This window comes from Colobus angolensis, unplaced genomic scaffold (genome assembly GCF_000951035.1).
Source record: "Colobus angolensis palliatus isolate OR3802 unplaced genomic scaffold, Cang.pa_1.0 Scaffold248, whole genome shotgun sequence".
Classification (NCBI taxonomy): Eukaryota; Metazoa; Chordata; class Mammalia; order Primates; family Cercopithecidae; genus Colobus; species Colobus angolensis.
Genome location: NW_012115688.1, coordinates 1,725,103 through 1,746,660, shown reverse-complemented (window position 1 = coordinate 1,746,660; position 21,558 = coordinate 1,725,103). Strand labels below are relative to the sequence as shown.

Below are 21,558 nucleotides of genomic sequence, written 5' to 3'. Positions count from 1 at the left end.
CACAAGCATCCCGTTGCAAGATTTTGTCTGCAACTCCCTTAAGTAGCACAGACCCAAGATCAGATTGGATTTTCTCCAGACACAAAAGACCAATCTTGCGAAATCCCTATTAAAAGGAAAAGTGGTGTTGGGGAGTGGGTAGAATTTCTTTACTGAATCACAGCCACAGGACATCCATCCATGCCCAACAAAGTAGGTTTCCCCTGAGCTTGAGGAAAGCCCAAAGGATTGCATGCAACCAGCCATCCTCCTCTCCAGCTTAGTTACATCATGTGCCTCCTCATCTGCACCAAATTAATGTGACTCAGATGCGCTTTGCCTGAGCCATTCACTCAAGTGTAGCACACCTCACAGACTGCTTCATCTCTCCTGACATACAAAAAGGTGAATTTAAGAGAAATTAGTAACTTCTGCAGAATTACACAACCTATGTTAGATCTAGGATTTAAAATCAGCTCTCTCATTTTCCTAAGCCAGTGCCCCTGATAACTATATGAATCATACATGTATTGAGCCTTTAACTATTTATTGGCACTTGCTAAAAAGAACTCTACTAGGTGTTGGGTATAGGGAGATATTCTAAAGTCATATATATTTTCTTAATAAAGAGAGACATGTGCAGTGTTGGAAAAATTATATGAACTAAGTGTAAAATATTGTAGCATGAGCATAGGGTGTGAGGGATAAAGTAATTGATAAATTGTGGTTAGCACAAGAAAGTTTATAAGGGTAGATTTTGAAACAAAGTTGCAGATATTTTCACATGGGAGACTGAGAGGATGGTTCAAATAGGAAAAATGCTGTGCCCCAGTCAAGCACAGGAAAGAGGATTGCTGGAATGAGTATTTGAGTACAGTCATTCAGACTGAAATTAGGGCTACGGGTTAGAGGGTGAAGTCTGGAGGCAGCAGCTCATTAGAAGGCTTTTACTCTTGTTTGAGCAAGTGATGGTAGAACCCCAACCTAGAGGAACAGCAATCAGTAAAAGGGGAGGAAGGGCCAGGCGCAGTGGCTCATGCCTATAATTCCAGGACTTTGGGAGGCCGAGGTGGGTGGATCACCTGAGGTCAGGAGTTTGAGACCAGCCCAGCCAACATGGTGAAACCCTGTCTTTACTAAAAATGCAAAAATTAGCCAGGCGTAGTGGTGCACGCCTGTAATCCCAGCTACTTGGGAGGCTGAGACAGGAGAATCACTTGAACCCAGGAACTGGAGTTGCAGTGAGCCAAAATCATGCCACTGCACTTTCAGCCTGGGCAACAGAGTGAGACTCCATCTCAAAAGGAGGAGGTAAGCAAATTCAAAATATTCTGAGGATATTGAATCAAGAGACCTTGGTCACTGTATGTGAGGGAACACTGAGTTATCAAATTTGCTTTTTTTTTCTTTCCTCCCTCGATCCTTTTTTTTTCCTTCAAATTTGAACACCTGTCTGGAAGGGGGTGTCATTTACCAAGATGGGAAATGAGACAATTAATAGATTGTGGAAGGAAACAAGAGATAGTCCCATTATTGACACATTGAGTTCAAATGCCTGTGATATATGGAAGATTGGAACTCCAAGCCCTCTGAGTTGAAGATGTTGAATTAAAACCTATATAAATATCATTATTGTTAGTAAATCATAAAGTATTCTGCTTATTGTACTACTGTTAATAACAAAAGTGTGAAGTGCTATGTTTGAACGACTACTCATGTCTTGAAAAGTGGGACTGCATTTCTGCCATAATAAAAGCAGCTCCTTTGTACTATTTTTCTGGTGGAATAAATATTTTTATAACTAGGCTCCCCTTACGCCTAGTACGTATTTGCTGAAGTCACAGATGCAAGCCTATCCTGTGATTATTGCAGGAACATGGCTCTTGTGAGAACCACACATAAATTGCCCTCTACCCCAGCAAGTTAGGGCAATAACTTGTTATGAAGGAACATCAAGTAGATGGAAAATCCATATCAAAGAGCATGTTCTACTTTTATGTCAGTAAACTTGAAGTTGTTTCCTGAGTAATGAGAGAAGTAGAAGCTAAATTTTATGGGATCAAAGAGAAACTATAAATTTCAAATATCTTGGCCATAGCAGTAGTGATCATGTTTATAGATCTAGAGAAGAAATGTATAGAAATAAATTACTGGTGGGAGAAAGAAAGAAAAAGAAAAGAAAATATTTGATGCTACAGAAACAATACTACATGTCTCAAAGAGAAGTAAGCAATGGTGAACAAAGGAAAATAAATGGGTGCAAGTGAATATATCTGCAATGTCCTTAGGAAGCAGCAATTAAACTACAGGAGATAATGTTATTTAATTGTGGATGAATTGCTGAGACAGTTGTCCTTAGTGGAAATTCTAAATTCCTTTTCTCTAGTTACTGTATAAACATCCTCATTTTGCAGCCCATGATCATCTCTTCCTCATCCCCAACAGAATAAGAACATCCAACTGTCAAGCCATACTCAACTAATTTGTTCCTTTGGCAAGCCATGATTTTATGATTTTTCTAGCCTTAGGGTTTCTGCAGGATACCTAGGGCAATCACCATGTACCCAGCCTTCATTTCTCTATCTGGATAACTCTCTTACTGTTTCTATTTTCTCAGCATAGGAACCTCTGGTTCTGACAACTTCTCTAATACCCCACATTCAAATCAGGAAATGTTTCCACCCAGTCTTCTGGATAAAGACTAATAACAAAAATGAATGAATGAATGGGGTCAGGCCTAGTAAGCCTCAGGAATGCTTTCTCCATCATTCTAGTGTTCAACTTGTTAAAGATGCTGCAATAAAGGTCAGGGCACCAGGAGAACTGAGGAAGAAGATTGGATATGATGAGCAAGTGTATAGATGTGTTAAACCATTGTGTTTAATTGTTTCAATGCAGACAGTTTAAAAGAAAATTATGGATCGTATTTAATATATAAAACAATCATTTTAAAACATATTAACTTTTACAAAACAGGAATGTACATTTTATTATTTTAAAAATTTCCGATTTTTTTACATAATGTGAAGTTGGAATTATAACCATTAGCACATTTAAGTTTAGAAAACAGGAAATTTTTTAAAGTACCATAAAAAGCACAGACATTTACCTGGGTGAGAAAAATAAAACATTGAAAGACAGCTAGATAATAGTCTCTGTCTATTCAGGATGCTAATCTCTCACACCACATGTCTGGTTGGGGGAAAACTGAAAAGCCATACATTTGTTAGATTTACTAAAAGGATAGTTATAATTGAGTTCAATCCCTATTTATTGAGCAGTTCCTATGTGCTAACTGCTAAAAGCTTGAATAGGGTGAATTAGACAGTTCTTACACTCAGATTGTCTATTAGCTTATATAGTAGCTGAGAAATCCTGTTTTATGTCAAAGTTTAAAAAGAAGATAGATTCTGCTTGGGCTAAAATCAGAGTGTAAATTCTGTAATTCTTTGCAAAGTTTATCATCTTGAGTTTATGACAAGTGGAGTGTATTAGGGTTGTGTAGAAGGACAGAACTAATAAGATATATATATATATATTTTATATATATATATACACACACACATATAGGAGTTTATATAAAGGGATATACATATCTAATAAGATATATTTATATATAAATATATATACTATACTTGAAATAATATTGAAATGAAAAAATATATATAAAGGGGGTTTATTAAGTATTAAGTAGTTTATTGAGTATTATGTATTATTGTTAAGTAATTATTAAGTTCTGTCCACATAAGATTATGACACAAAGCCAGAGAATTGATACACCTCTGAGGCAGGAAAGTAAAGGTATATTGCTGGCCTTGCCAGCTGAAAGCAAATTGCTTCTGGTGGGCCTTATGGACAGGAATGGAGAAAAGGCACTTGCCAAGTCAATGGCTGCACACCAGGTACCAGGAGATGTGTTAGTTTGAGCAGGCAATGAAACCATATCTAGTACAGCAGTTGCAATTGGAATCACCACTTGGTTAAGCTTACGATAATCCACTGTTATTCTCCAAGATTCAGCTGTCTTCTGCACAGGCCAAATGGGAGAGTTGAATGGAGATGTGGTGGGAATCACCACCTCTGCGTCTTTCAAGTCGTTGATATTTTCACAAATCTGTGCAACCCCTCCAGGGATGCGATACTGTTTTTAATTGACTATTTTTCTTGGTAGAAGCAGCTAGAGCTGGCTTCCATTTGGCCTTTCCCACTTTAATAGCCCTCAACGTATCAGGCAGGGAGCCAATGTGGAGGTTCCACCAGCTGCTAAGTATATCTATGCCAATTATGCATCCTGGCACTGGGGAAATGACCGCAGGGTGAGTCTGGGGACACACCGGACCTGCTGTAAGTCACACCTGAGCTAAAACTCCATTAATCACCTGACCTTCATAAGCCCCTACTTTAACTGGAGGACCACAACAGTGTTTTAGGTCCCCTAAAATCAGCGTCAACTCAGAGACAGTGTCCAGTAGTCCCTGAAATGCCTGATTATTTTCCTTTCCCCAGTGCACAGTTACCCTGGTAAAAGGCTGGAGGTCTCCTTGGGGAAGGATGGCAGAAAGATTAACAGCATAAATTGTCAGTACAGTAGTAGGGTCCTTCCTCAAGGGGATCTGGCCTCCCCTTCATTCAAGGGGTTCTGGGTCTGTAAAGTGGCTCAAGTTTGGAAATTGGAGGGCCATGATTCTCTGTTTTCATAATTCAAATTTTTATTTTGTCCATTTGACCTAGAAGTTTTCTGCTTATATGAATTAAGCAGGAATGCAGTAGGCTCCCTATCAATTTCACTTCTAGGAACACTGATTAATTAGCCAATGCCAGAGTTCTACACGGTCAGACTATTCTGATTACTGCTTTGCCTCTGCTGTCCATTACAGTAGCTATGCCCACCTTGCCTTTGATGGCTGAGTGCCGCCACTTGGCCCCTGCCACCTCAAGATCCAATTATTCCCATTGTATTTAAATTTTGTAGTTGAGTGACTGCAGTTCCCACTGTTAGATCTGAGTTCTACACGGTCAGACTATTCTGATTACTGCTTTGCCTCTGCTGTCCATTACAGTAGCTATGCCCACCTTGCCTTTGATGGCTGAGTGCCGCCACTTGGCCCCTGCCACCTCAAGATCCAATTATTCCCATTGTATTTAAATTTTGTAGTTGAGTGACTGCAGTTCCCACTGTTAGATCTGACATACAGAGAAGAGAAATTACAGGGCTTTTCGAAGATGCAGATGCTGCCCTCACAAATCTGTTTCACAAGGCATTGGTCAAGGGTGTATCTTCTAGACCCTCCCAGCTGGAATGAGTAGGTCTAAAGTGGCTAATCCACTCTACCATCCCCATCTCCCTAAGCCTTTGGAATCCTTTCTCTACATTAACCCAAGGGACATTAGGCTTCTAGCTCACTCACAGTGGGCCATCTTTTAATCCATATTTCAGCTAACCAAGCAAACAAACTGTTAGAACCTTTTATTAACTCCCTGAGCTGCAACATTAAATGCAGAATACTTACTTAGTGGGCTGAAATCAATAAATTCAGCCTGATCCAATTCTATGTTCCTTCCACCATTATCCCACACCCTTAATATCCATTCCCATCCCTGTTCTCCAGATTTCTGTTCATGTAAATTAGAAAATTCAAGAAGTTCTTTTCAAGTTCTTTTCACTTCCTCATGGGTCACACTCTGAACCTCACCTCTAGGGGTCCACCTGGACTTTACTCTAGTTATAGGTCTAGAAGCAAATGGGGATTGGGGTTGGCTCCTGAGGAGAATCAACATTATCTTGCCTGGCAACTGCCTCAAGGGAGGCCATCACTGTTGCCTCAGGCAGCGCAGAGTTTATCTCCTCAGACAAAGGTGGAAAGACTGATGGCAGCATGGGTTGGGGAGAGGATGTTGCCATTACTGGAGATGGGGAAGCTGTTTCTTCTGGCAAGAAAGGTTCATCAGAATTTACAAGCTCAGTGTCCCCAGCTTCATCAGGGTCCTCCCACACGTCCCCATTCCAAGTTGCAGGGTCCCATTCTTTTCCAATCAATGCCCTCACTTTAACAGTAGACATCTGGCGAGGCTGTGCATCCACCTTTTGTTGCAGGTCAGCCACTCACATGATGAGAGCCTGTGTCTGATTTTCCACAATTTCAGCTCTTTCTCCAAAGGAGATAAGACTCTGTCCCAGGGCAATCTTAGAAGATTTGAGGCTCAGTATCTGCTTCTGAAGCCAGGAGACAGAATCCCTAAGTTCGTCATTTTCTTTCATCACTTTGTCCAGTGAACTTAGGAGCAACCAACCAGCTTCACTATGTTCCTTGGTTCTCCACATATTCTCCCCATATGGTCAAAGGTATTACGTATAGAGTCACTAAACTCCTTGCCTCTCATGAGTGATAAATCAGGAGTGTCAAACGCATTAATTTTGCCTAACTCTGTAAACAGTTAAAGCCAAGGACTATCAGTGTTCTCCATACTATTAGAAGTACAGTCCTTAGCACTTTTGGGTCTAATCATATTAAGCAGCCAACTCCAGAAACCCCCAAACAACTAAAGAACTCTATCCTTAATATTCTGTTCCTGTAGAACCGCTCCTGGTACCAAAATCTGTATTAGTCAGTATTAATCTAATACAGAATATCTATCTATCTATCTATCTATCTATCTATCTATCTATCTATCTATCTATCTATGAGTTTATTAAGGAGTATTAATTCACATGATCACAAGGTCCCACAATAGGTCATCTGCAAGCTGAGGAGCAAGGAAGCTTGTCCATGTTTCAAAGCTGAAGAACTTGGAGTCCGATGTTTGAGGGCAGGAAGCATCCAGCATGGGAGGAAGAAGTAGGTGGGGAGGCTAAACCAGTCCAGCCTTTTCATGTTTTTCTGCCTGCTTTATGTTCGCTGAAAGCTGATTAGATGGTACCCATCCAGATTACGGTTGGGTCTACCTTCCCCAGTCCACTGACTCAAATGTTAATCTCCTTTGGCAAACCCTCACAGACATACCCAGGATCAATATTTTGCATATTTTAATCCAATCAAGTTGACACTTAGTATTAATCATTACATGGAGTTATATTAAAATTAAAATAAGACTAGCTATTAAGATACTAGAAAATAAGGAAACTGAAAACCTATCAGGGTTGTGGCAAAAGAATTCAGCATCAGTTGAAGAGGCTCTCACTGACCAAAAATGAAAAAGTTTTAGTATCAATAAGGATAGTCACTGCCAAGTTTTGAAACAAATTAAATATGTTTGAGTCAATGGGTTCATGATAATAATTGAAAAAGCCCCATTGATCACCTATGAGAGACATAAAGAGCCAACTCCTTAGTTTGAAAACTAATAAACGAAGAAAGGAAACACACAGCATATCTTACTTTTCCTGTATAACTTGTACCTCAAGGTAACCAGATAGAAGAGAGGAGTATCTCTTTAATTAAATATTTTAGGTAATAAATAAAAAGGAAAATAGAATTAGAAAATGTCTATTTGTCAGCGCTAAATAAATGACTGGTTCAAGCTAACTATGACAGTTCACAACAAGGGAGAAGATCTGTTTTTCAGTATCAGTCATGGCAGTGTAGTTTTTATTGGACTAAGCTGCTGCCCATAAAATCATGTATTAAATAAAATATATTTTAAAAAGCCTGCTTCAGAGTTCTGAAGTTTAAGTTATTAATAAAATGAAAGAAACTGGAGAGGACTTGATTCTTGAAAGAAGGGAAGTGAACTTTGGGAAGTCCACATTTATCTTGCTTTTACCAAAGGACCAGTAGAAAATAGCCAGATTTTACTAGGCAGCGGGGACAGAGGTCAGAGTTCAAGTTGTCAGAGAGGCTAGAAATTGAGTAGGGAATATTCAGAAGAAGATCAGAGAGCAAGGGTCCGTGCTGCAGACACATTTCCCTCAGATCCTTGGCCAATTCTTGTAACTCACATGCTCAAGATGAAATGCCAGGCAGCTCTGGAGAAAGAGTCTAAAGTCTAAAGATTTCAGTGTCTACCTAGGACTGGAAGGGGATCACCTTGGAGTTCAAGTCCTGCCAATTTAGAGGAATTTGTTAAATACTGTGGAGTTTCAGTGAAATGCCACAAGGTAATCTGTCACAAGAATAGATTTTTTTTTTTTTTTAAAGGGAAGAAAGAAATCCCACAAGAATATTGCCTTGGGAGTAAAGACTGTACTTGAGGATGTATTGTTATATTCTAGGGCTAAGGACAAAACTAAAACAGACTTATCCAACAAAACCTGGAACTAAGCCTTCACAGGGTCTAGGTGATCAGCCAGTAATTCACCTCCCTATGGACCACTTCCATTTACTTCCCGCCAGTGCCATCCAGCCCTCGACTGTCTCTCCCACACCCCTAACAGTCCTCATCCCTCCCATACCCACACTCTCCCTTTTCCCACTTCCTCCTTCTTTCCTGGCCCCTGCTGACATATAGGGTTACCTACTCAGCTTAGATAGCACTTCCTTAGAGATATTGTCCCCGATCACCAACCAAATCTAAATCTCCATGTCCAAAACTCTCCTGTAACCCCGTCCTTTCCTTCCATGCTTTGGAATTTGTACATTTGTCTGTACGTATGTATAAATGCAAATATGTACAATTACAACTTGTAAATATGTACAATTACATATCTTTACTACTTTACTATATTTTTAATAGACCAATTATAATCATGCATATTTACCAACTTGTAGTTGTACATCTTTACATTATAATGTGTAAATATGTCTGTACACACAGGAGGATTTGCCTGCTCTCTTCCTTCAGGATGGAGTATCCCTGAGGACAGATGTGTTCACTGTAGCAACAGCAGCTCCCACCGTAGCACCTGGCACAACATTCAATAAGTATTGGTGAAATGGTTGAATTAAAAAAAATCTGATTATCCATGATGTAAATGGTATCATAAATATATAAAAATCACAAATTCACACGGCAGCAGTTGATCAAAAGAGAGATAACTTTGAGGTAAACATGTGATTTCAAGTGTTGTTATTATTAAAATGATACCAGTATACAAAATAATCAATGTTGAGGCATTTTGATATTTCCATTTAATCCCTCTAGCATCTTTGTATAGAATGAGAGGCTGTCATTTTTCCATACGTAGCCAAATAAGGAAACTAAGAATCAGCATTTAGGTGACGTCTGTGACATTACAAAAGTTGCAAATAAATATTAGAGACAAAAACGCAACTTACATCCTCTGGTGATGCATGCAAGTGTCCTTGACATAGTAGATGTTACTAATTTCAAATCTGTTTAAAAGGTTAATTTACCTTGATAAAAATTAAGTGAGAATGATCATGTTTGTTCCTATAACCTCCCGGTGTGTTGTTACTGACCTTAACTTGGTCTATTTAAAAATATAATAAGGTCACCTTTTCCCTATGGTTATATATAACCCTTGATTTCTGTGCCTTCTTCCTCTTTATTGTATTAATTTTAGTTGTTTTAAACTTAAGAGTCCCTTAAATCATTCTGTGCTCTGTTCTGCTACCATGCAAAAATAGTACAATCTATTTCCTGTTGATTTCTTGAGTACTTGGTCTCTCTTCTCCATTGCTTTAAAAAACCAATTCAGTAATGCAGGTCTCAAGTGCCTATCTATCATGCTGCTACTTTAATATTTCACTGTATAATAGTTAAACAGCAACTCAGTCTGATTTGTGTTTCTTAGAAGTCAAAATTGGACCTCTGTTTAGTAATTGATGGATAATAATTTTCAAATAAATAAACAGTATGATCAGTGTTTAAGGCTCACTTCATGTTTAAGAAGAGTTTGGTCTATACCCCTTTCCAGTTGATGAAACAGCTATGTTATTTTTTTCTCTGATCTTTATAGGTAGCATTCTAGTTCTATTTATATTTTGGGGAGATTCCTAAAGAATTAATAAAAGACTCTAGTGTCTTTTTCAATCACTCTTTCATGACCTTCAATTAATACAATTAATTTTCTGTTATTGAAAAATTGATTTTCTAGTTTACGCATTTTCTATTCCAGTTTTTCTCTTTTACGTTTTTTAGTCATCTGACCTCAGCAAAAATTCCGTGATTCATAGTTTAACTCACAGAATCAGTTTATCCCGAAAACATCTTCCAGGGACAAATCTCTACCACCTCCACAATTATCTGCAAGTACCACCCACACTATAAATAAATAAAACATTCATTTCCATGGTACAATTCATTTCCAGGTCCAATTCAATATGCACTGAGGTTATTTATTTTCAGAGAATAGGTTTATGGAATCTACTTGTTCTTCCTATTAAACAACTGCCATCTGCCTCAGAATCACTTAGGGACCTGTATTCCTGTTCCAGGTTAGAATTCCAGAGATTATAATTTGGTAAACATTAGCCAAGCCCAGGAAGTTGAATGTTGAATGTTTATGGAGATCCCAAGGGATTCTTTTCCATTGGTTCCAATATAACTGGACCATAGAGCGCAGTTTATGCTCTTGAATATTTGTCTTAGTAATTCACTTGGGGGTGGGGAGGACGTTGTTTTTTCAAGTGACAACCCCTCAAAATTTGAGAAGCCTCAAACTCTTGGAACAGGGGTCGGATGCAGGGATGGGGAGAAGATACCAGGAAAACTGGAATATATTACCATGAGGGGTATGTGTGTATATGAAATATGTAATGATAGAAAAAGTTTGCTGCTCAAGAAGGTAAAGCATTTTTACAATTTAGTTGACACCCTTCTCAGAGGCTGTAGTGGATCAACTCCCTCTCCTGCACGTCTTAGAAATCATTCAAGATCCAGCCGTGATACAAAAGCGGAGCTCTGAAGACAGGCATGAATAATTGCATCTCAGGGTTGTGTGTCTTCCCCAATTGACTATAAGCGCTTTCAAAAAAACAAAAAGCGTTCTTTGTTTTTATGCATCACTGTGTCTTCCACGGTATTCACAGAAAACTCTTTATAAATATGTGCTGCAGGAAAAAAAGGCAGAATACACATTTTAGGAATACTACATCCAACACAACTCCCTGAAAGATATTTGAATATTTTCTATTGCAAAGCTCTTAATTCCATGGGAGATTGTATTTCTGAATTGTGTAAATAAAGCAAGCTATACCTACGGGCACAGGGAGAATTGATATGAGAGTGGGGCCTACAGTCTTTTTGAGTCTCTTCTTTCCTCGATTCTTGCTCTAAATGTGAAGATTTGAGATGGAGGTATATTCACTGAGGGGGAATCGGGTCACCAACAATTGCTGTGGTAAGTCAGCTTGGGTAGGAGCTGACAGACGGAGAAAAAGCCACAGAACCCACAGATGGCATGAAATCATCCTTGCTGCATAACCTGGCAATGACATTCATAATTAAGGGTTTTTGTGTACTTCAGCAATTCATTATTATTTAAAGAGTCACAAATACACCAAATGTACTTATTAAACTATTTTTTGCTGTGTACCTTTTCCTGCCCAATATTCTAACAGTAAATCCTAGTGCTAGCGTTAGCAGTCGTTAATATTCATTGATTGCTAATTGTGTGTCAGCTTCTAAAAACTAGGCAGATAAGCATGCATACAACAATCCTAAGAAGACTATACTGTAATTCTCATTTTACAAATGAGACAACAGGGACAAAGAGGTTAAGTAACTCACTGTGATAGAGAGGATAATACCTCCGTATTATCTTAGTCCCTGAAACCTGTGAATATGTTGTGTTACCATGGCAAAAGTGCTTTGCAAATGTAATTAACTTAGGGATCTTATAATGGGGAGATTATTTTGGTTTATCCAGGTGGACCTGATGTAATCACGAGGGTCCTTATAAAAGGGAAGTAGGAGGCAGGGAGAGAGGGAAAGAAAGGGAGATTTGAAGATCCTGTGACACTGTTCACATGAAGGAAGAGGCCAGAAGCCAACTGATCTCTAAAAGGTAGAAAAGACAAAGAAATGGATTATTTTTTAGAGACTTCAGAGGGAAAAAATTCCTGCCAACACCTTGATTTTAGGACTTCTGAATTCTAGAATTGTAAGATAATAAATGTATGATGTGTTAAGAGACTGTGTTTGTGCTTATTTGTTTTACAATAACAATAGGAACCTGTCTTAATCCTTTTATGTTGCCATAACAGAATATCTGAGGCTAGGTAGCTTATTAAAAATAGAGGTTTATTTAGCTCATGGTTCTGCAGGCTGGGAAGTTCAAGAAGCATGGTGCTAACATCTGCTGGGCTTCTGGTAAGGGCTTTTGTGGGGGGCTTTTTAAGTGCAAAAAGGCAAAACCTGAGGGGTGTCCTGCTTTATAACTACATACTCTTGCAAGAACAAATCCATGCTCATGAGAACTAATCAGTCTCATGAGAATAGGGATTTACTTGCTACCCTGAGAACAGCCACAAACCATTCATGAGGGATCTGCCCCATGGTCCAAACCCTTTCCACTGGGCCTCAACTCCCAGCACTGCCACACTGGGGAACAAATTTCAATATGAGTTTTGGTGGAGACAAACCACATCCGTAATGTGGCAGAAACTAGTATACTTGCCCAAGTGAGAGTGAGGATTCAAATGCACACAGACTAGTTGCCTTAACTACTATGTCAACATGAAATATATATTATTACAAATGACTGAAAAGGGGGCTAGAGTAAAAAGAGGGAAATTTGTCAGAACAGTTTGCAACTGTTGTCAGAAAACTAGAATACATACCCTGCCCATACTGAGCCAGTATATGACAGAGCCACATTATTAATCTCGGTAATAACCCAATCATTAAAAATATAGAATGTAAAATATGTATAATATATATGTAAATATATAAAACTTCAGTTAATAAGAATACTAATGAACAAATTCACCGTTAGAAAAATAATTCTCATTGCTTTCAATCAAGCAACAAGTCTCCTTTTACATCTTTAGACTGTAGGTCTTTTGCTGTTACAGATTTTGTTAAGTTCAGATTTCACATTTTTCCTATGGACAGTTTTCTAATACCTATACTTTTCCTATTTATACAACTCAACTGTGTACAGAAGATTATTTTCCTAGCTTGGGCAACATGGAGAAACCCCATTTCTGCCAAAAATATAGAAAAATTAGCTGGGCGTGGTGGCAAATTCCTGTAGTCTCAACTCCTTGGAAGGCTGAGGCTGAGGTTGGAGGTTCACTTGACTCTAGGAGATCAGGGCTGCAGTGAGCTAAGATTATGCCATTGCACTCCAGTCTAGGTGACAGAGGGAGATACTGTCAATAAATAAATAAATAAATATTAAAAATTTTCTCAAAGGTATTTACAAAAGATAGGAATGAATATGATATTGACTGTCAATTTAAATATTAATTTTATTTTGGATGCTTAGTTTAGTGTTTCTGAAGTAAATATTGATTTGTACTAATTTTGGTAATTCTATTTACTCATATTAGATCTTTTATAGATTAATGCAATACAAATACATATTGCTATGAATCACCCTGAAATTTTTTATTTTTGTATCGATTTGCATTGCTGTTGCTTTTTTAAGAGCTCAGATATCTGAGAATCTTTGTGGAATAGTGAAAATAAATTCTGGTGATGGCTAAGATTTGATATGTTGCTTTCTTAGTCGTTGATGTGAAGTCCAAATGTATTTTTTCAGTTAACAATGTTAAAGTAAATTTTCAAAAACATAAAAACATAATTTTCATTCAAATTCAGAATATACATATATCAAAGAAGTATTTGATTCATTAATGAAGGAATCAGAAGGATGGTAAAGCTAATTCAAAGAAAATTCAAGAGATTGAGTATATGTATAGGAATCCAGGAAAGCATATTGGAATAATATTACTTGGTAGATACATAAGAAGTTAATATCCAACAGGACAATAAATCCATAACCTTTGCAGATTCTACCAGACAGAAGCCATTTGCATCTCTACTGAGCAAAAATCTACAGATGACGTGTACATTTATAGAATCTGGCCTTAATTATTATTCTGCAATAAATTGTAAAATCAGAATTTATTAATTCACCTAGAATTAAATAATCTTTACCTGTTTACAGGTAAAGATTTTATTATTATTTAAAAAAATAAATATGACACTGAGGAAATGTGAAGTATTTATTTGCTTTATTTCCATTTTTTTTCTAATTTTTCTTAACAGTGGTAAGATCACTTTCAAGAGAATCTATATTCCTGTCTCTGTCACCAGAATTTTTGGACAGCTGGGTGCTGTCCAAAATATATAGAATTCAAATGTTTCCTCTCTCTCTCAAAAGATTAATTTTTTTCAGGTTTTTATATGATTATGCCACATAACTCAGTATTTTGTAATTGTTTAAGATGATTTTTTAAAGTATGTCAAATGTCTTTGTGCAAATAACTTTTTATAAAAACTGCTTGGAACAAAGTGACCTACAATGAGTTTTATATCTAAAATAATACTGTTAAAAATCATCCAGAATTTTTTTTTTCATTTTGTGAGACTCTATTTCTATATATTATGTGTGTATCCTTTGAAGTTTTCCAATACTGATAATGTATCCGCGTTGTGAATTATACTTAGCTTTTTTTCTCTGAAGGGTATTGTTTACCTGCATGGGAAATCTGTGTTGTGACTGTAGCCAGTTTGTTGATTTCCCTCTTTCTGTTGTACTTTGTTCCTTTCAGGTCCCCTTTTTCAAGGTGAGCCAACCTCACTCCTACTCTGTGTACTAAATTATTTCCTGGCACTGTAGTGTCTCAGCTATCCTCAGAGCTTTCTTTTGTGACAGTGAATGGGACAGTGCTGGGAAAATGTCTAGGCCTCTTGAAATTAAATGTTCCAAGAGTAATCCTAGTTTATGGGGACAAGTTGTAGGACTTGAAGACTGTAGAGAGTGGCAAGATTACTGATTAAGATCTCCCTTTGCCTCGTGTTTCTAGACCGGAGAACTGAGAGAGCCCTTTATCAACTACCTTAAGTGACTCCAGCCTTCTGTTACTCTTGATCAGAATGCCTGTTACAACCTGTAATGCTTTTATGAACCTTGCTGTTTACTTGATAAATATTGTCTGTCTTCACTAAATGGAAGCACCGTGAGGACAGGGGCCATATTTGTGTTGATTTTTTTTTTAAATCCCAGAATCTGGCACACTGACTCAAACGTGATGGGTGAAATAAAGTTTTATTGAATGAATTCATAGAATTGCATCGTTGTGTACCTGTGAAGCCAAGTAGACAGTAAGAATGACAGAAAATGACAAGTGACTTTGGTTTAAGAGTATGCAATTGCTTTAGGCATCAATGGTTTTATATGTTTTTCTCTATGCCATTTTGCTGATTGAAATATTCCAGGCACAAAAGCTTTAGGTGCCACAGAAGAGAAATGTCATCATTATAATGTAATAATAACAGTAGCGAAAAAGAAAAAAAGTACTAGTAGGCTACAGTAACACAAGCTAAACCTTTAGTGGGAAAAATTCTCTTGGTAGCTAATTTCAAAAATAGTCTTTATCTAAAATGAAATCATTACTGTCATAGTTGCCTTTAAGTGATACATTAACACAGAGATAACTGCATTGCTCCAAATATGTCAGCATTTAAAGTCTGTCTTATTGGAATTTTTCTTAATTTATTGTAATCTAATAATCATAGGATGCATTATTTGTATTTGACACAGTTATATTTTTACCATGCGCATTCATTCAGCTATGTAACAAGGAAGGATTGTTAGGCTAACATTATTCTTTCTACAGAATACAATCTTTATTCATGTGCACTTGGTGAATGAATTCTTTATAAGCACATTAGCAAAATGTGAAAAAAGAAAACCTCTTAGTCTTCAAAAGATGGCTGCATAAAATAGTTGAAAAAAATTTGCAGGGTGGTGTGTATAGACATTTCACATAAAATATGATGAATAATCTAAATCAAATGCATATTTGGGCTTAAAGGAGCTATAATAATTTTGTCAAATGAAATAAGATGAGTAAACTAGAATGTCATTTTGTTGACTGGAAGAAGTCAGCTTACCAGTTGAAAAATAGCTTCATATTTTATTATATTTTTTGAGCCTCTTCATTTATTACATAAGTGTGCTCTCAAGGGTAATTGCCTTAAAAAAATCTTTGACTTATGAATTGTAGGCAATACTGTCAGGATTTCCAAGTGTTATGAGTTCTTTTTTATGTCTCTTGTTCAGGTGCAACTGATTTTGACAGATGTATTGTTATGTTACTGGTATAACATGACATCTTTTTTCAGATGAACTGAATAAGAGTGATTTTGACAATAAGTCGATAAGACACGGTCAGAAAGTTGAAAAAAAACATGTCAATGGCACAGTTATGACACACATACCATAGAAGAGACCTTACAATATCCTTAAGTCAGGGTCTTTCCAACAATGTCCTTGAGAAGACAGAAAATAGTATTACCCTTAAATACTATCACTTAGCCACAAATGTAATAAAATAAGACAAAATACAAAGGTCAGTTTCATATGTACTCAAAGTGGCATTTGATGAGTCTATGCTATGTGTGTATATTTGTATGTAAACCTCGTTAACATATTGTATGGATGAAAGAATTTTGAGATATCAAAACCTCTTTTTCTGGAGCCCAAACAACAATTAACTTTAGAATTTCAAGAAGTCCATTGAAAAACATTGATTGTGAAATATGCAAAGTGATTTAATGTAAATTGATTATAACTCTGTTTAATGGAATAAGAAGAAATAGCCTTTAATAATATGAGAAAATGGCCAGGCACCGTGGCTCACACCTTTAATCGCAGCACTTTGGGAGGCTGAGGTAGGCAGATCGCCTGAACCCAGGAGTTCGAGACCAGCCTGAGCAACATAATGAGGACTTCATCTCCATAAAAAATAAACGAAATTAGCCGAGCATGGTAGTGCACACTTGTGCTTCCATCTATTCAGGAGGTTGAGGTGGGAGGGTCGCTTGAGCCTCAGAGGTCAAGGCTGCAGCGAGCAGAGATAGTGCCAGTACCACTGCATTCCAGCCTGGGTGACAAAGAAGACCCCGCCTCAAAAAAATTGTTTTTTTTTTGAGTACATTTATGAGTGCATTTGAGAAATTTAGGAGTACATTTAAAATGTATTTCTAGATCATGAATTTTGTAAACAGGTTAGTAAAGACTAAAATGAAATCAACCCCAGGTGTCAATAGGGAATTAGATGTTTGGTGATCATATTTTCCCTTACTGTTGACTGTCAGGAGCTGAACTGCAAAGACAGTCCCTGACTTACAAAGATTCAGCTTATGGGTTTTTGACTTTACGGTAGTGCAGAGTCAATATGCATTCAGTAGAAACCACACCTCAAGTACCTATCCAGCCATGCTGTCTTTCACTTTCAGTGAGTATTCAATAAATTGCATGAGGTATTCAACCCTATTATAAAATGGTTTTTGTGTTAGATGATTTTGTTCAACAATAGGCTAATAATGTAAGTGTTCTGAGAATGTTTAAGGTAGGCTAGGCTAAACTATGAGGTTTGGTGGGCTATGTGTATTAAATGCATTTTAGACTTACAATATTTTTAACTTAAGATGGGTTTTTCAGGATATAACTCCATCATTAGTTGAGGAGCATCGGTAGCATGTGTGTGAGTACGTATGCTGCTTTTTCTCAATATATTTAAAATGCTTTAATGGAAAAGATATTTATCCTTCGAATACCTTCTAATATCTTTGTTTCTAGGATCAGAAGTGGTTGATCTTGATGGAAAAAGTTCCCTTCTCTACAAATTTGATCAAAAATCCCTGAGCCCAATAAAAGATATTATTTCTTTGAAATTCAAAACCATGCAAAGTGATGGGATTCTACTCCACAGGGAAGGGCCAAATGGAGATCACATCACACTGCAATTAAGAAGAGGAAGACTCTTTTTACTTATTAATTCAGGTAAAAAACTATTTGGTGAAGTGCTCAAAAATCTGATTATTTAGATATCACCTCAGTAACTTTATGCTTTTATAGCTTATCTTTTAACAGTCAAAGTGCTTTATTTTCAGATTCAAGGGCTTGTACATTTGCCAATATTGCGTTCGTGTAAAAAGGGTTCATATTTTGCAAATTGCACAAAATCTTCAGTGTTTTTTACATAGTGCTGATAGAACGGTATAGCTATTTTCTAACATCATAAAGGAAGGGATGGGTCACTGAAAAATGCTGAGGTAGTAAAAACAATGAGGTTGTAGCAAAGATAAAATTTACATAGAAAATGAGCATGCAATTGGTAATAATGACAAAAAGAATTAACAGTGGAGGAAATTACAACAAGGTCGAGAGATTATTATATTCAAACTTCAGGGAAATCTGTCCTAGTGTTTGAAACGGGACGCGTAGAAGGAGATTCCGGTTATTACGAAAGATGCTGGTCCACAGAAGGGAAACTTTTTTTTTCCCTTTAAACTGGCGATAATGGTGCTGTTATTTTTCTCCTCTTCTAAGGTGAAGCTAAACTGCCTTCCACTTCCACCCTGGTCAATCTCACCCTGGGCAGCCTGCTAGATGATCAGCACTGGCATTCAGTGCTCATCCAGCGTTTGGGCAAACAAGTCAACTTTACAGTGGATGAACACAGGCATCATTTCCACGCACAGGGAGAATTCAATTTCGTGAATCTTGATTATGAGGTGTGACGGTTATGTTTCAGTTAATGCTGATTTTATTATGTATATGTGGTTTGATCTCCCAAAGACAAATACACTATAAAGAACCCACCTTTTCGGTAAATCGTAGAACAGGTGAAGCATTTCCCAAGACAGTCTAACTCACAGTAGCAACTTTCGGCATATAGTACTTATACCTTCATCTTTCTCACAGTGTGTAAATTGATTGCTGTAGAGGGAGATGATCTTTTTTACCTAAACTATGTAGTCACAGAACATCATATGTAGGAAATATTCTGCACCAAGAAATCTTATTACGACAAGCACATATAGGATGTTTGCTATGACTTCTTTGTGTTCTAGGGTATTTGTGAGCAGTGTAGATTTATGAGGAAAATGTAGCAACAAACTAATTAATTATATCATTAGCAATGGATTCGAATGCACAAATATCAATATGTGCTAGAAACATATCTAAAATAAAATATTATAATTGGTTATGGTATTAAACAGATCAAGTTTTACCATGATATAAAGATGTATTTTTCATCAACCAATGAATATCAAAGCAAGATGTGATCAGCAACTTGTAAAAATAAAGTTCTAGTGTAAATAAAAGCCAAATACACATACATTTGCTTTAAATCTATATCTTAATTTTTGTGTGTGTAGGGTTATGAAAAGTTGATCTGTGTGTGATGATTATAGCTATACATGCTAATCATAATTAAACAGATTGTTAGAAAATCACTAAACAATATTATTGATGCCATTTTTCTTTCTAAGATCAGCTTTGGAGGGATTCCAGCACCTGGAAAATCAGTGTCATTCCCACATAGAAATTTTCATGGATGTTTAGAAAATCTCTATTACAATGGAGTGGATATCATTGATTTGGCCAAGCAGCAAAAACCACAGATCATTGCTATGGTAAGAGTCTTTACACGAAGACATTAGTAAAACTATATTTCGTTTTACTACACAGTAAAATTGCTCCATTTTAGGTTCCCATTTGACAGGATGTTTTAGAGGTTCTTCCTATTTAAATATTTTTCTTTGATTGGCAATATGCATATAAAAGATTGATTCTATCTGAAGGAATTGTAATTTTGAGGGCATAATTATTTTTATATGAAGTAAAGCGGTGTTTTTATGGTTGATATTTTAATTTTATTGTGATGTCATTACTCACAGGAGCCTAATTTCTTTTGATTTGTATTTTTTTTTTCTTTTTTGAGACAAAGTCTCACTCTGTCACCCAGGCTGGGGTGCAGTGACATGATCTTGGCTCACTGGAGCCTTGGCCTCCCAGATTCAAGCGATTCTCCTACCTCAGTCTCCTGAGTAGCTGGGACTACAGGTGCTTGCCACCACACCTGGTTAATTTTTTGTATATTTTGTAGAGACAGGATTTTTCCATGTTGGCCAGGCTGGTCTCGAACTCCTGAGCTCAGGTGATCTGCCCGCCTCAGCCTCCCAAAGTGCTGGGATTACAGGTATGAGCCACTATGCCCATCCTCCTGCTCTGTGAATTTTTAAATAAGCTATTCCCTGACAAACTTACCAGATGAGCATACAGAGTTTCTGGAATCAGATAACATCCATGTATATTAGGGAAACATTTGAAAAACTTGTATTTTGCCACAGTCATTCATGATAAATAAAAGAGACAAATAAACAACAGCATGTAAGAAACATCACATGTGAAATCTGCACCAAGATATCTTACTAACACAAACAAATATAGGATACGTTACAATATTGCATCTGCCAATCTGTCCAAATGGCAATGTTGGTCAGACTGTATTATATTCTAATTCTATGGAAACGGGGAGAATTTAAATATAGCTGTCTTGGTTAGGCTTCAGTTAGGGAAGTAGCACCAACATAAGTATTGTGGACAGTGGATCTGTACTAGGATTTGGACCTTAACAGTTTTCAGAGGAGCTAAAAAGTGAATGGCCTGGCAGGGGACGTGCAGGGGTCAGAGAAATCATCAATTCTGCCCAAGGCAATGGTGTGTGGAGGCATGTTGAAGCTTACAGACATTTTTAGCCTAGGAGGGTTGAAGAGAACTTTGGCAGTTGTTGCCTGTGGGCAGCCACCACCCCTGTGTGTCCCCAGCCATGCATCCAGGGATGGGCCTGGGCTTGCTGTTCGTCGGCAGGGCCAGCTGTCAGGAAGAAGAGATGGGCCATAGTGCAGGAGAGCAAGGACAGACTGGAACAAACCAGGCGCTGCATGACCACCCCTCATCGCACATGATTACAAAAAAACCTTTGCGACAAAATGTGTTGCTGGTGTTTTAATTCTGTCAAATATCACCCAAGCTCTCTTTTTTTGGGTTTTACTCAGAAGTGGACAAGTAAGGGGATTCTGGGAAACATGGTTTCTAGCTTAACCAGTTTGATAATAAAAAGCAGACACATATTGATTTGAATGAATTTCTTTCATTGCTTAAAATCCAAAGTTTGTAAATTTAAGTTCACTTGTCAGCAAATCCCAAAGCACATCATAAGTGTATTTGCTGTTTACACAGCATTTTATTTCTAATTATGTAAATTGGTGGTATTTATATGACCATAACAGCCAGCAAGATTTTAAAATAGTTGTTTTTTTATAAAAGGGAAATTATTTAAAATAAAAATAAAAATATTTTAGATAGATGTGTGTGTGTGTGTGTGTGTGTGTGTGTGTGTGTGTGTGTGTGTATGTTTTATCCTTAAAATGGGTTTCTAGAAACTGCAAGGACCATTCACTCTTCATTGGCAAGAGGGTTTGCTGCTGGTAAGGTATCAGGCAGCTATCCAAATAATGCATAAGATCAAGCTGCAGCTTAATGGGTACAAAAATATGATTAGAAAGAAGAGGGGCAAAAAATGCTAGTTTTCAATAGCACAGTAGGGCGTCTATAGTTTATAAGGAATTATAGTATATTTCAAAATAGCTACAGGATAAGTTTTGTAATGTTCTCAACACAAAGAAAAGATAAATGTTTGAAATGATGGA

At 37.1% G+C, this 21,558-nt stretch overlaps 1 protein-coding gene across 2 annotated transcripts in view; it reads left to right on the top strand.

Annotated features, from left to right (window-relative positions):
• The window catches only part of CNTNAP4 (contactin associated protein-like 4), a 279,155-nt gene that overhangs the window by 149,289 nt on the left and 108,308 nt on the right, over positions 1 to 21,558 (top strand). Inside the window, exons 5-7 of one of the 2 annotated variants that reach the window (XM_011945986.1) lie at positions 17,636 to 17,839; positions 18,389 to 18,573; positions 19,336 to 19,479. In XM_011945986.1, coding sequence (XP_011801376.1) covers positions 17,636 to 17,839; positions 18,389 to 18,573; positions 19,336 to 19,479 — 533 coding nt within the window. The remainder of the gene's footprint in view (positions 1 to 17,635; positions 17,840 to 18,388; positions 18,574 to 19,335; positions 19,480 to 21,558) is intronic. The other variant, XM_011945987.1, reaches the window with a different exon arrangement.